The 15,141-nt window shown below is 53.3% G+C and overlaps 1 protein-coding gene across 1 annotated transcript in view; it reads left to right on the top strand.

Annotated features, from left to right (window-relative positions):
- JAKMIP1 (janus kinase and microtubule interacting protein 1) overlaps nucleotides 1-15,141 on the top strand; it is a 154,430-nt gene that overhangs the window by 129,273 nt on the left and 10,016 nt on the right. Inside the window, exons 14-19 of the mRNA XM_043906225.1 lie at nucleotides 250-351; nucleotides 1,094-1,147; nucleotides 1,675-1,740; nucleotides 8,521-8,589; nucleotides 9,968-10,045; nucleotides 13,612-13,815. Coding sequence (XP_043762160.1) covers nucleotides 250-351; nucleotides 1,094-1,147; nucleotides 1,675-1,740; nucleotides 8,521-8,589; nucleotides 9,968-10,045; nucleotides 13,612-13,815 — 573 coding nt within the window. The remainder of the gene's footprint in view (nucleotides 1-249; nucleotides 352-1,093; nucleotides 1,148-1,674; nucleotides 1,741-8,520; nucleotides 8,590-9,967; nucleotides 10,046-13,611; nucleotides 13,816-15,141) is intronic.

Genomic DNA, 15,141 nt, shown 5'->3' with positions numbered 1-15,141 from the left:
CTGACACTCCGCTAACCGTTTCTTCCCAGCTGACTAGGCTAAGAAGTAACCCAGTGTCCGCAGGGGATCAGCTGCGGGGCAGACAGGACGGCGTCTCCACCACGGACGAGACCATAGCCTGAGTGTGCGCTTACTAGGAACACCTTTGCCAACTGGAATTCCTTGGTTTTTTGCTGAATAACGTGGGAAAATGACAAGTGGTGAAATAATCCAATAAAGTTCTGTTTTTAAACCAAATCTTTTCCCCAGGAGAGAGAGCGGAGGTCGCCAGCATTTAACCTCCAAATCACCACCTTTCCCGAGAACAACAGCAGCGCCCTCCAGCTGTTCTGTCGCCAGGAAGGAGTTAAGGTAGCGTGCCCGGGGAGGGGTGCCCCCACTCTATTACAGCCATGGCCCGCTCGCCTGAATGCCAGGCTCAGCTGGAAAGGGGATTGTGTGCCTGTGCCAGGGCTAGAACTGATTTTAACAAGATAACCCCCCTGTCGCTCCACTCTGTTTTGAAAGTCAGAGTTTATCACTCCAGCCGGGTCACCAGATTTGTATTCATGTTAAAAAACCAGAGCCTTGGGATACAGCCTTGAAAGCAAACCCCACTTTGGCCACTTCCTGGCTCTGGCTCAGAGCCTGTCTGACCCTCAGTCTCTTCATCTAGGAGATCTGAGTGGCAACACCCACATCGTGAAAGGGGTGTGACAGTTTTTAAACTAGATAATGAACCTGAAGACTCAGTGAAGTGCTCAGAGCACGCTGAGTGTTCTAGAGGCGGGAGCTGTGGTGGTTCTCACAGCCGTTGGCCGTGACCCTGGAATCCTGCTAGACCCGCGGGCACAGCGAGGTCCTTCCGACCCACAGGATCCCGTGAGAATTTCTAGAAAGCATTGTCTGTGCTGGTGTAAAACTCAGCCAGTACAGAGCAGGTAGCAGCCCTCTCTGCCTGAAGGGACTACCAAGAGTAACTCTCGGCCCGGCCTTATGTACTAAGAGACAAGAAGGGAGTGGTGTCTTCCCAGGAGTGAGGGCTGTGGCCCCAGAGATTGGTGTGGATGGCCTCTGTAGCTCACACAAAATGAACCTTGGACATCTTTTCCAGGATGTGAATATTTCTGACCTTATGAAGAAATTAGATATCCTTGGCGATAACGGGGTAACTATGACCGATCGGTTTCCGGTTTCGTGTCCTTGTTTTGATTCGGGTGTACTCTGTTGTGGCTTTTGTTTCCGTTTTCATTTTAATTTCTTCCTGATTTAAGAGATCGACTAAGTACAATGTAAGGCTTTTGTATGGCCATGTTCCTGCGTGGGTGGCTGGGTCCGCATCCGTCAGAAGTGGGGTTCTGGAGTTAGGTCATCCTGACAGCGTGTGAGTGATGAGGGTTAAAAAGGCCTAAAAATAAATGCCCGGAAAGAAAGTGGAAGCACTCAAGATCTCTGAAATCCCAAAGTGCAACTTTTGCCTTCTTAAAAGACTGGGCTTGAGCGAGGCCCTGTTTCTAAAAGGCTCGGGGACGCTGTGTGAGGTGTCCCCACCCCCGAAGGGCCGGTCCTCAGACCTGTCACTTCTGTGAGTTGGGGCTGACCCTGGGGAGGCCGCTTTCAGAGTTGCGTAGGGCTGACTGTCTGCACGGGATGTGGGATCAGTGTAAAACGCCCTTGCCCATTTTTGTGTTTTAGAATTTGAGAAATGAAGAACAGGTTGCAATAATCCAGGCTGGAACTGTGCTTGCCCTGTGTGAAAAGGTAGAGCCCAGCGGCATTTCTGTCCATACACCTTGTCCAAGCTTCCTGGCACCATACAAGAAACTGTACATTGGCGTCTCGCTTTGTTCTGGAAGCATGGTTCTGGTTTCCTGTCTGCGTTTGCATGCGCACGTGCATGCCTGTTCGTTTTCCAGGGGAAAGTCACTCATGCTTATGGTAGAAAGCTTAGAGACTGAGAAAGGAAATCAAAACTTCCCTCGAGGAAACCCATCTGCGACAGTTGGTTTTATTTCCTTCCAGTTTTTTTTTTTTTCCCATGCTCCCCCCCTTTTTTTTAAAGAAAAAAAACAAACTTTGGGATCATACTTGACTTTAGCTTTTAATCCTGCTTCATAAGCTTCCCCTCATGAGATCGAACGGCCCTGCATCATTCTACCTACAGCCACGCCCTCAGCTAAATATTCTTTCGCTGTTAACATATTGGAGTATTTCTGCTCTTTTTTTCTGTTTATCATCATGCAGCGATGAGCAAGCATCTTTAATCATAAACTTCTGTCTATGTTTTAAAATACTTCCACAGGATAGATTCTAGAAGTGGGATCACTGGGCCGAGGGTTTTTAAGAGCTTTGATACTGTCCAGTCGTTTCCAGAAAAATGGTACCAAGTCACCTTCTACATGAACACTATCTCTGCCAGTTTCTTGTTCAGCAAGGCATATGTGGCCACTAAGAATTCTGCTGATAGGATAGGCAAAAATCATATGATATCATTATTTTAATTTTCATTTGTTCAAGTGCTAGTGATAATGAATTTTTTGTGTATTATCCATTTTCTTGTTCCTTGAGAATTGTAATTACATTCCATTGCGTTTGTTTGTCATTCATTCATAGCTTCATTCAATCATGCCTTCATCTATTCACTTATTTAATATGAATTTGGTCGTAATAATGGTTTTTGTTACTGACTTCTCTGTGAGGTTTACATGCTAAAGATAATAACTTTTGCCATACTTATTAAAAAATACATTACTGATTTGCCTTTTACATTAATTGAGGGTGTTTTAAGACATACCCAACTTTTCAATGTGGTCTTGTCTATGGATCTTTTTCTTGTAAACATGAGCTAAATTTTAAAATGCTATTTTTATAATGATGAAGTCTTAATGATTTTAGTCAGGATTCCTTCCAGAATCTTTGGGAGGGTATTTAAAATGTAAATAGTTCTTTTGTTTTCCCCTGAGCACCTGTCCAGCCTTCCCTGTGCCCAGGGCCCTAAATGTTGGCAACAGACTACGGCTAAGCCTTGCTGAGGTCACACAGCTGGTAAGTGGCGATGCCCACGTCACTGTCACAGTACCTGGCTGAGTCTGCGTCCTCAGGTGAGCGGGGGTGAGGAGGACTCACACCTGGCTGGCTGTTGGCCCCTCAGATACAGGTGATGGTAGGTGACAGGGATATGTCGTGCATTTCGAAAATATTCTCTCAGCAGGAGAGCCAAATGTGACAGTGGAGCCTCCTGGGGGTCACGGAGAGAACCCAACAAGCGCTTTCAATTTATTCCATGTTCATTCCAACATGCACTGCTTCTGACTGTCCAGCGCCCAGCACGCCTGGAGGATGTGGTGATGCCACACCCAGGACTCCCTCCTGGTCCCCCAGAGGCCCTTCCCAGGCTGGCTCTCAGCCCCACACCCGCTAACTACAGGCGCTGCTGCAGGCCGGCCCCTCCATCTCCCTGAGCCCTGAGCCTTGCTGGTGAACGTCAGGACTCCAGGACACGGCACTTTTAACTGGGACCAGGCTGGGTACTGAGAGGTGACTGATCCGTGCATAAGGATGGTGAGCAAAGAGCAGGCAACGCCAGGGACCAGGGTGGGGCTGGAGCAGTGGGCCTGGGGAGGGAGTCTCCCTGTCTTCTACCTCCGGAGCGTCTTGGAGGGTGGCAGGCTGTCCGGAGTCCCCGGCCCTACTGAGAAGAGCCTCTGCCAGGTATCAAATTCTCCCACCCGGACCGTTCCCAATAAGCTCCTCCCCACATGGAGCAGTGGTCTTTACAGACTCACAGCCTTGGCCTCGCCTCAGACCCTCAGGGCTCCTCAACAGTTGTGCAAGGTGAGCGGCATAGATCCCTTGTACACCGAGAACATGGGGCCTGCCTGGCATGAGGCTGCTATCTACTTTGACCCTGTCGCCCACTCCTTGCCCACCTATAGCAGCCCCTGCTGGTCACTGACCGTAAAGTCCCATGGATGGCCAGCTCCATGCTTTGCTTCCTAAATGCAGAGACCTGAGCCAGCCGCCCTTGCCTGCCAGCTCCCCCTGACATCCCACAGGGTTGGCGGCAGGAGGGGTGGTACCCAGGGTTGGCACAATACCCAGGACTGGCGCTTAGAAGCTGGACTCTGTGCCAGTGAGAGGGGCCCAGCTCCCCATTTGGGACAGTCCGTGGAGACTGGACTTAGAGACAGATGTCTTCTCATTTTCTCAGCGACATTTCTCATTTTCTCTGCTGCGTGTCTGTGATCGAAGGCCCAGTATTTGGGAGGTGCCTTGTCTCCCTCTTGGAGAGAGTTGGCGCTGAGAGCACACACGCAGAGGAAAAGTGGGTCAGTGGGACCCCTGGAAGCACCTACAGGTCAGCCAGGGTGCCCAAGTGTCCTGTTTGCCCGGGATGTGGGATTTCAGTGCTGAAACGGGGACAGTCCTAGGCAAACAGGGGCAAGCTGGACACCCTGGAGCTGACGGGTGCTGTAGGAAAGCTGGCAGTGGGACCCAGAGCCCCAGTGACATCCTCAGCCAGCCCCTCTCAACCAAGTCATATGTCATTTTGAAAATTGCCATTCCATTCTGGTATCTGACCAAACTGAGGTCCTCTTCAATTTTCTCTCTAAGAGCATGAAACCCCTTTCACAGCCTGTGAGCGAAGTGCCACTTAAACTGGTTTGCATGGCCCTGGGCGTTCCTAGGGGTGCTGGTGCTAGGTGCTAAGTCACTTCAGTCGTGTCCGACTCTCTGCAACCCATGGACTGTGGCCCACCACGCTCCCCTGTCCATGGGATCCTCCAGGTGAGAATATTGGAGTGGGGTGCTATTCCTCCTCCAGGGGATCTTCCCAACCCAGGGATCAAACCCATATTGCTTATGTCCCCTGCACTGGCAGATGGACACCAGAGCCACCTGGGTGTGCAAATGGGGTCCTGCCCCGGGTGCTCGCCCTTCTCCCATCACCACCTGGGGAAGCCCTGCTCCTCCTGGAAGGTCTGGCCCATTTCAGCACCCACCACTGCTCCTTCTGGAAGGTCTGGCCCATCTCGGCACCCACCAGACCTGCCTCTGGTCAGCAGAGTCCAAGATCAGGGGTGTTGCCTTGTGACCCACTGCTCATCACCACACAGAGGCTGAGCAGAGAACACAAGTGATCACAAGTCACTTCTCTTCTCCCACAAGGTCAAAATCAGTCAAAGATGGAAGTTTTTAAAAATCCGGGCTCTCACTGGTAACAACAGATTGGAGAATGTGGCTTAGGTCACAGGCAAGTTTTCTAGTAGTTGGCCCAGAATTAAGGCCTTGGGACCCTTCTCTAAAAGGAGGGTTGGGTTCTAGAGGAGGAAGTTCCCCACCCCTGGGCTCTGGGACCAGAGTCCTGCACTGGTGGGCAAAGTGCCAACTGGGGTGGGGGTGTGCTCTGGCCATGCCTCCCGCGAGAGGCCCCCTCCCCGTGCCCCGCGGGCTGTCTTACTTCTCCTTTAGGGTTTTGGGGGCAGCAGGTGCCCTGTCCCCACGCCTCTTCCTCCTGGAGGGTGGCACAGCCCTGAACTTCCAAGTTCTCGCCCACGGTGAGGCCCCATAGACATCTGGTGGGACTCTGATATGAAATCTGTGCCCTCACATGCCCGGGTGCCCACGGCCAGCACTTCTGTCCTCACTTTACTCCCCCGGTGGCTGGAAAGGACCTGTCAAGTTTTTCTGTGTGTGTGCCTAATGTGCGGGGGCTTCCCTGGTGGCTCAGCTGGTAAAGAATCCACCTGCAATGCAGGAGACCCCGGTTCGATCCCTGGGTCAGGGAGATCCCCTGGAGGAGAGCATGGCAACTCACTCCAGTATTCTTGCCTGGAAAATCCCCATGGACAGAGGAGCCTGGCAGGCTACAGTCCATGGGGTCAGAAAGAGTTGGACATGACTGAGCGACTAAGTATATCACAGCTAATGTACAAAGCAAATTTTTTAGTTTTTTTATGCATAATGTGCATAGCAAATCTTTTTTCTTAGCAATAAGAAAAAAAAACTGGACATCATGTTCTATAAAAGCAAAGAGCAGCTTGTTGTAATGCTTCGAAACTGGACTTTTTTTCCATTTTGGTTTATTCATTTTATGACTGCTTGCCTTAGGATAGTACAAAGAAAGTCTTTTTCATTCCTTGTCAAAAATATGTTTCCCAGTTTCTAAGATACCACACACCCGCTCAGCCTAGTCTAAGGAAGGAAATGGTGCGTTGGGCACCTGCTCCCCTGGCTGCCTCTGTAGCCACTCTTGGGGGCCCAGCTAACGTGAACTCTAGTGGGAGGCCCTGTGGGTGCAGCTTTATCTAGGCTTGTTCCTGCTATGGAGCCAGCACGCGCCTACAGACCTCCACAGCCCCGTATCCCCCTTCCTTCAGGAAGTGACTATCAGGGGCTTGCTTCAGGCCAGGCCCCGTGCTGGGTGAGGAAACAATAGAGCACACCCCACGTGGCAGGACAAGGAAAGAAGCAATCTGTCAGCTGAGTGCTGTGCCGGGATCCGCGGAAGGCCTCGGACCCCACAAACTCAGGAAGCAGGGCAGGCTTCCTGGAGGAAAGAAAGAAAGTGAAGTCGCTCAGTCGTGTCCGACTCCTTGCGACCCCATGGACTGTAGCCCACCAGGCTCCTCCATCCATGGAATTTTCCAGGCAAGAGTACTGGAGTGGGTTGCCATGGCCTTCTCCAGGGGATCTTCCTGATCCAGGGATTGAACCCAGGTCTCCCTCATTGTGGGCAAATTACCGTCTGAGCCACCAGGGAAGCCTTCCTGGAGGAAGCGACACCTAACACAGGTCCACAGGCTGAGTAGGTGTTAGCTCTATGAAGACCCGGGCGGACGCTGGGGATGGGAAAAGTGGTGATGTTCCGGGCAGAGAGAGGAGGTGGGCAGAGGCCCTGAGGTGAGGGAAGGCGGGGCTGTTCCCCCAGCGTTGTCAGGAGCGCCAGGCTCTCCTGGGGGGCTTTAAGTGGGAGCAGGGAAGGTCCACAAGTAGATGCTAAGTGTTTCTGAGGGAAGGCACTGGCTGAAGGGGATTTGGGGTTAGACGTGAGCTTGGGGGCTGAGAGGGGACCTGCCTTGGGCGGTGGCAATGGAGAGTGGTGGGCGGGGTTTTGAAACCAAGAGGAGGTAGAACCAACAACGGGAAGTGAAGGGAGAGGAGCTATGCCTGCTCTCAGCTTTCCCTTCCGGGGTCAAGGTGAAGAGCTATGCCCGCTCTCAGCTTTCCCTTCCGGGGTCAAGGTGAGGTGGGGCTCTTCCCTATAGAGGGGGTCCAGTGAGCCCTTTCCCAGGGGCTGGAGGCGTTGGACTGTGGGAGACATGGCTGGACTAAAGGGGGCATTTCAGAGACATTTCAAAGAGGGAGAACCCATAAGGGAGGTGAGAACCCCCGGAGGAGGACCCCACGAGGAGAGAGAGGATGACCATGGACAGGGGCTCTGAGGGCCCTGAGAGTCCAGGAGGGGCGGCCATGGCCCGAGGAGGAGGACAAGGGGCCTGGGAGGGGCCCAGCTGCTTGGCCGGCAGGCCCCACGGCAGGGAGGTCGTCTGTTGGCTTTAGAAACGAGGAGACAAGAGGTCTGGGGCGTTGGGACGGGGAAAGTCCACAGGCGAGCGGCAGGCAGGCCCCATGGCAAGGAGGTCGTCTGTGGGCTTTAGCAACAAGGAGGTGAACATTCACACATGATGTCAAAGCCGACCCTCCTGGACACCCTAAAACATCCCCCGCAGGGTGTCACCCAGTTACCTGGGCCTCCCCTCGGCTCTCAGGTGGGCTCCTCGTAAAGAGACACCTGTGTGCCCACATCTAAGGGGCAGCTGCCTGTGCCCACTCACCCCCAGCCCAGACCTGAGAACGGGCAGACACACCCCCATCACCAGCCCATGCAGGTGCCCCGGTCGGTACTCTAAGGCCATCACAGCCTGCCTAGCCAGACCCCTCTTCATTCCTGCACCCCACAGTGCCCCTGGCTGTTCAGACTTGCCCCAGGTAGCTGCAGGGGGTGGCTGTGGGGGTGTAGACCTGCAGGCAGGGTTCAAAATCCCCGCTTCTCACCTGTGTGACCTTAGACAAGTGACTAATTCAGCTGCCGTGTCCTCACCTGCAACATGGAGTGATGCTGCCTCCTCCACCGGGTGGTCGTGAGCTGGATGAGGTCCCAGACGGGAAGCCACCAGTACATGGCACAGTAGAACCCAGGGAGGCTCGCCCGCCCACCTGGGGGGCTCTCAGGGCACACACTCGCAACCTTCCACATGCATCCACTGTGCATACCCACCACCTCCTCTACACACAGGCTTACCTGGGCACACACCTCACACCCACCTTCACGTACGTATACACACATGTGTAGCCGTGGTTCCTGAGCAAACATCTGTTGAAGCTGAAACATCTGTGCAGACTGTGAAATTCCATTTCAAGGACCACTGTGGGACATGTGGGGGGACCCCTCTGGGCCAGGAGCCTCCTCGAGGAGGGCGGCCCCACGACGGGCACTGGTTCTCACCAGCTGCGCCCTGTGTCCCTGCTGTTTTCCAGTGGCTGAAGCAAATAGAGGGAACGGAGGCAGCCCTGACCCAGAAGATGCTAGACCTGGAGAAGGAGAAGGTAAAGGCCATGTCCCAACCCCAGGAGGGAGGGGGTTGACAGAGCGCAGATAACTCGCTTCCCGGGAAGGATTTATGTGTGTTTTATAATGATTTGCATGCATTTCTAAATTTTGCTTTTGCTCTCATCCCTATCCTGTGTGGTCATCATCCATTCACTCAGTTATTCACTTGATACATATTTTTGAAGCCTCTGCGATCCTGGAAACTATGACAGGATTAGGCGTTCAGTAATGAATAACAGGGTCCCTACGGAGGGTCTAGCCTGAAAGCCCATGCGGACATGTGCGTGGGAGCCGACAGGCGCAGTGCAGCATGAGAACCTTAGGAGAGGCAGGTCAGTGATATGGAAGCAAAAGGAACAGGGGCTCCCGAGACACAGAGAAGGGACTCCAGTGTTCGCTTGCTCCTTCCTGGACATGAGTTTGGGAGAGACACACTGGACCTCCGTTTCCTCATGGCCATCTCCACCTTGATGCGCTGGAGGGATGAGAGATGCTGGACGCATAGCCCATTTTCGCACAGTGCTTGGCACCTGTGGGCACCTGATAAACAGTGATGGTGGCTGTTCACCAGGAGCCCTGGGCAGAGAGCGGGATCTGTCATACCCAGCCTGGGGATGTCGGAGAAGGCTGCCCAGAAGAGATGGTTCTTGAGCTTTCAAAGACCAATTTCCCCAAATAGAAGTGAGGGGAAGAAGGAAGAGCCTGAGGCCTGGAAGCAGCGCGTGGCATGGGAAGAGCCCTGGGCTGAATCCCCAGGCCTGGGTGTCTAGTCCACATCCATCACCAGTGAACCACGGCATCTAGAACAAGGCACTGGTCCTCTCTGGCCCTCTGTTTCCTCCTGTACAAAACCAAGTGGCTGCAACAGCTGAGCTCTAAAATCAAGTGGCTGCAGTAGCCAAGCTCTAACCCTGAAACCCTCCAGTCAGTAACAGGAAGATATTGGGGTTCTGGAGAGCTCATGCCTGGGGGGATGGAGAGTAGGGAGGACATGTCCAGCAGGAAGAGTACCCAGGAGGTGGGTGATGCTGCTGGTAGGGGGAGAAAGAGTCACATCAGAGAACTATTGAGATGGTCTTCAGAAGGATTCCTGCAACCCGGGCTTGGGAACCAGGCCAGGCACCCAAGAGGAAGAAAGCTGGGGAGAGTGGGGAGAGGCTTGATGGAGGTTCCTGGGCTTGGGAGGCTTCTGCTGGGGATTCACACAGGAGCGAGCAGGGCAGACCTGACACCCTTTCTCACCTGAGCACCTGGTGGGTCCCCACCTCGGTGGGACTGTCACCCTCCAGCGAATGTGGGTAGGCTGGCTCTGAAGAGCTGCCAGGTGATGGGTTCTCGTGCTGATCTTGACCTTGGGCACCTCCTCTTTTTCAGGACCTGTTCAGCAGGCAGAAGGGCTACCTGGAGGAGGAGTTGGACTACAGGAAGCAAGCCCTAGACCAGGCTTACCTGGTAGGACCGGAAGTGGGTTGGATGTTCTGGTTCTTTAGACTCAGCAGTACAGGCTGCTCTCCCTTGGGGGCTGATGGTGAATCTGGGGTTCATGAAGTGCTGCGTGGGTGAGATTCCAGTGCCGCCTCCACGTTTCGACTGGTTTCAACCCAAATAACTGTACAGATAAATGGTCACTTTTTCCAAGTCAGTCATGATTTTTCCAAAATATTTACTTAGCATGATCATTTTCTCTGGGCATACTTATTCAGTTCTGGGCTTCCCTGGTGGCTCAGACAGTAAAGAATCCACTTGCAATGTGGGAGACCTGGGTTCCATCCCTGGGTTGGGAAGAGCCCCGGGAAGAGGGCATGGCAAACCCACTCCAGTATTCTTGCTTGGAGAATCTCCATGGCCAGAGAAGCCTGGCGGGCTACAATCCACCGGGTCACAAAGAGTTGGACACCACTGAGTAACTCAGCACACACACTTAGTTCTAGTAATCATCTGAGATGAAGGAAAATAAACTTTCTGCTTATTAATATTTTTATTAATATTTATTCACATGCTTAAAGCCCAGAGCAAGTTTTCCCATAAGTAGCAAAAAGAGACGGTCACAAAGCAGTTCCACAGAGGTGGAACTTCGCAGGCAGTTCAGTGGTTAAGACTCGCACTGCAGGGGCTCGGGTTCGATCCCTGGTTGGGGAACTAAGATCCCACATGCTGCATGGCATGGCAAAAGTATTTTTTAAAAAAAGGAACACAGAGGTAAAGCAGCGAGTGGAGGGCAGGTGATCATCAGAAAAAGAATTATATGTCATGAGGTTCTGTGCAGCATCAAGCTTGGGTCACAGAACCAGTTGTGGGCTTCCAGATGATGAATGTAAGGAGGGACCATGCTCAGGTTTATAAGTCGTATGGCTTTGAGGGGGCATTTCCTGGATGTCCCCTCGATCAGAGGGAACTTTGAGCTCAAGGCTGCTTTTTCAGGAAGAAGCAGTGAGTAGCAACATCTGGAGCAAGACTTTGCCCAGATCATTTGTAGCTAAATCGTTTGACAAAGTGGCTTTCCACCTAACAAATGCAGATTTAACAACTAAATATTAACTTGCAATCCCCATTTCCATGAAGACAGAGAGCAGGAGGCTGGACTTAGCACAGGCGGGACATTCTGGACGTGAAGGCTAGTCCACCTCCCTGTGACCCTTGACCCTTCATGTCCAGGCTCCGAGGCTTGAACCCCCAGGGCAGGGAGCCGCAGATGGAGAAGGTCGGGAAGGTTTGAGCCTCATCACGACAAGGCGTTTTCCTCTCAATTGTCATTTCTGGGCATACAATGTTGTAATGGCGGTCAGGGCAACTAAAGAATGAGAACATGTTCATTCTTTTCTCCCTCTCTTTCACTATTTTGGGTTTTCCTTGATTCTATCTAGTCTCCATCCTTTTGCAAATACCCTTTCTTGCTGCATGATACACCATCTCTGTCCTCCCCTGGGCTTCCCCAGTAAGTTCTGAGGAATACAATTTCAGGGGATAACGTGGAAACCTGTGGCCAAAAAAAAGAGGGAGAGTAATTTTGTTGACCTCTGGCTCCTTAATATGCTTAAGGATGGGCTGGGACTCCAAGAGGAACAGAGGAAGTCATATGTCAAGTTCACTGGTTCTTGGGCCCTCTTCTCAAGGGACGTCTTCCAAGGCTGCTGTTCCCCAGAACACTCTGGGAAACTCAGTGTCTGCCCTTGGCTGTCTAAGTGCCATGTGCAGAAAGGCCCTACCCGAGTCCTGGTTCTGTAGAGGAGACCCCTGGGCAGGCTGATCCTGTTGCTGGGTAGAAGCAACCTTCTTACCCAAAGAACATTCCAGGAACTTCTCTGGTGGTCTAGCAGTTAAGACTTCGCCTTCTAATGCAGGGGGTGTGGGTTCTGTAGGGGGTGTGGATTCTATGGGGGGTGTGGGTGCTGTAGGGGGTGTGGGTTCTATGAGGGGTGTGGGTTCTGTAGGGAGTGTGGGTTCCGTGGGGGGTGTGGGTTCTGTAGGGGGTGTGGGTTCTATGGGGCGTGTGGGTTCTATGTGGGGTGTGGGTTCTGTAGGGGTTGTGGGTTCTATGGGGGGTGTGGGTTCTATCCCTGGTCAGGGGGCTAAGATGCCATATGCCTCAAGGCCAGAAAACCAGAACATAAACCACAGGGGCAAAATTGCAACAAATTCAATAAAGACTTGAAAAATGATCCACATCAAAAAAAAAAGGAAAAAGACTATTCCAAAGCCTCAAGTGGGATTTCAGGCACATGTTGAGGTTGGAGCTGTGATCAGGGTGAGGCTGACCTGAAGAGTCAGGGAAGTAAAATGCTCCCGAGGGTGGCAGGGCCATGTGCCCAGGCAGAAGCGAGGACAGCAGGTGCCAGACGCACACCTGTGTTCCTTTGTCATCATGTAGAGTAAGATGGCACAGGGCCACAGTGGAGCTTCTGGAATTGGATGGTGAGATCCTGGCTGGAAACTGGCCACTTGGGGGCCTCCTAGGAGTTCGGCTGCTGAATGGGGGCAGCCTGCAGGCACAGGCAATCTCCCACTCCATGGGGGCCCCTTGGCTATGTCAGTGGACACATTCCCACCTTCTCGTTTCCTGGGGTGATGGCTGGAATCGGGAGAGGGGAAGCCAGTGCCTGTTGGCTAAAATTGATCTGGTGGGCCTGGAATTCCCTTGCGGAGTTAATACAGCTGTGCTGAAGCGGGGGCTACAGGAGCAGATGGCCACAGGCGCAGAGCGCTCCCTGTGTTGACCCCCTGCTTCATACCACCTCCTGTCTCTTCCTGGCAGTTTCCATTAAAACTGGTTGTTGGTTGATAACATCTTGGGAAAAGAAGGGGCTATTCCTAGCAAGGGATTCAGGTGGGGACTTAGGGAGAAAGAGAAGGAAATACTTTCTGTCTTTCATCCCTAGATATTCCTATAAGGTAACTGTATTTAAGTGTCTCACTGTGAAGTTGAAAAGAAATAACTTCCTCTCAGGATGAAAACTCCGAGCTTTCACAAAGATCCCCTTTATTGGCTACTAATCTCTCATGTGCTTTGCTAACCAAGGGAGTCTCGCTTCTTGCGGGGAGGAGGGAGCAATGAGGACATTGCCCCCAGTTGCTTGGGGTTGAAATCGCTTTTCTAATGAGCCAGCTGAACTGCCAAGTGCCTGCAATTTGGGACACATTTTCCCACGCTACTCCAGATAAAAGGAGAGATTTGTTTCCCAAGCTGGAGACAGTAAATTGGAAGCCAAGGATAAAAATAAAGATGAGCCCAATCAAACCTCTTTTTGAATAAGATATTTTAAGGAGAGATTATGACTATTTTTTCTTTATCTGTAGAGAGCAAAGCATCTTGATTGAATAGAGTAAGACACGTTCTCAAAACTGTGTGCAGGGGGCTGGAAGGGGCTCCATCACCCCACCCCACTCTGCTCGGCCCCCGGCATGCCTCCCCACCCGGCCCAAGATCCCCCAGCTCAGCCTCGCTCAGCTGCAATGCGCTGGGGTTTCCTGCCCCCCCCACCTTGTGACCTCACACTGTCTGTGTCATGTGGGTCGCTCAGAAAATCCAGGAGCTGGAGGCCACACTGTACGACGCGCTGCAACAGGAGCCGGGGCGGAGGGCCAGCGAGGCGCTGAGTGAGGGCCAGCGGGAGGACCTGCAGGCCGCCGTGGAGAAGCTGCGCCGGCAGATCCTGCGGCAGAGCCGGGAGTTCGACAGTCAGATCCTGCGGGAGCGCATGGAGCTGCTGCAGCAGGCCCAGCAGGTAGGGGAGGGGCCGGCAGGTGGGGGAGGGGCCGGCGGGGGGAGGGGCCCAGCTGGTAGGGGTGGGGCCCAGCAGATGGGGGAGGGGCCGACAGGTAAGGCAAAAGACAGGCAGGTAGGGGGAGGGGCCGGCAGGGAAGGGGCGGGGCCGGCAGGGGGAGAGGCCCAGTTGGTAGGGAGACGGGCCAGCAGGTAGGGGAAAGGACAGGCAGGTAGGAGGAGGGGCCCAACAGGTAGGGGTGGGGCAGGCAGGTAGGGGGAGGGGCACCTGGCAGGTAGGAGTAAGCACCCTGCCGGGTACCACTGTCCACCATTCCCACTTCTCCACCCCTCCTGCCCGCTGTCGGCACACTGACACCTCTGAGGGCCCATTCGCTGGAGAGCTGGCCATAAAGCAGGTTTCCGTGAAGTGGAGGTGTCTTCCCGTGGACACTCTCATAGCCCGGCGAACCCTCAGTGATGGAGGGGGGTTGCTTACGGGCGCACTATACCGCCCACTGTTTCTAATCATACATTTGAACAAGGTCCCCACCCTGCCAAATGGTAACACAAACCAAAGCGAGGCGTCCCCACTTCCTCCAGCATCCGTCTTCTGTTTAAACTCGGGTTCTTGTAACCAGGGGCGCAGGCTGGCCGGTTTACTTTGGAGCTGTATTTTGTGACGACGACTGCTTTGAGGACTGGACCTGGAAGCTGTACCACTTGTTACCTCTGAACACCTAATGCTTTCCTAAGTGTGTGCGGCGTCCTGTGTGAGCTTCGTGTGCTGCTAAACACACGGGGACCAGGTTCCCAGGACCCGTGGTGCTGATGGAGCTGAGGCGGCCCCAAGGTCTGGCAGTCTTTGGAGGCTCACTGCTTTAGATCTCTTACCCCACGCACTCCTGCGGGTGGGACGATTACCTCCGTTTCCCTGATGCGAAAGCTGAGACTCAGGAAGGTTAACTCGTGTGCCTGAAGGCCCTACAGCTCATAAGGAATCCTGCCAGTGAGGAAGTATAACCAGTGGGAGTCGATGGCACCGAAGGAGAGGGAGACAGAATTGGAGGAAGGAGCCGGTGGAGAAGTGCCTTCTGTCCGAGGCAGCAGAGGCCCTGGTTAGGACTAAGAAGTGAGGATTCCCATTGCGTGTGAAAAAGGGATGCAGGGGCAGGGCAGGCACAGCTGACTGCATTTGGTTGAGGAGTGAAAGGGCCGTGACCAAAGGGAAAAGGGTAACTGGAGGTATGAACGCGAGCTCTTCATTCCATTCTTGATTTGGGTGAAGGGACCCCAGGCAGCCCCTGCAGGAGCCCCTGGGCTCCTGTGCTGCCGTGATCTGCTCTCC

This window comes from Cervus elaphus, chromosome 6 (genome assembly GCF_910594005.1).
Source record: "Cervus elaphus chromosome 6, mCerEla1.1, whole genome shotgun sequence".
In the NCBI taxonomy this organism is placed as follows: domain Eukaryota; kingdom Metazoa; phylum Chordata; class Mammalia; order Artiodactyla; family Cervidae; genus Cervus; species Cervus elaphus.
Note: the sequence above shows the minus strand (reverse complement) of the source record. Positions and strands in the feature narration are given on the sequence as shown.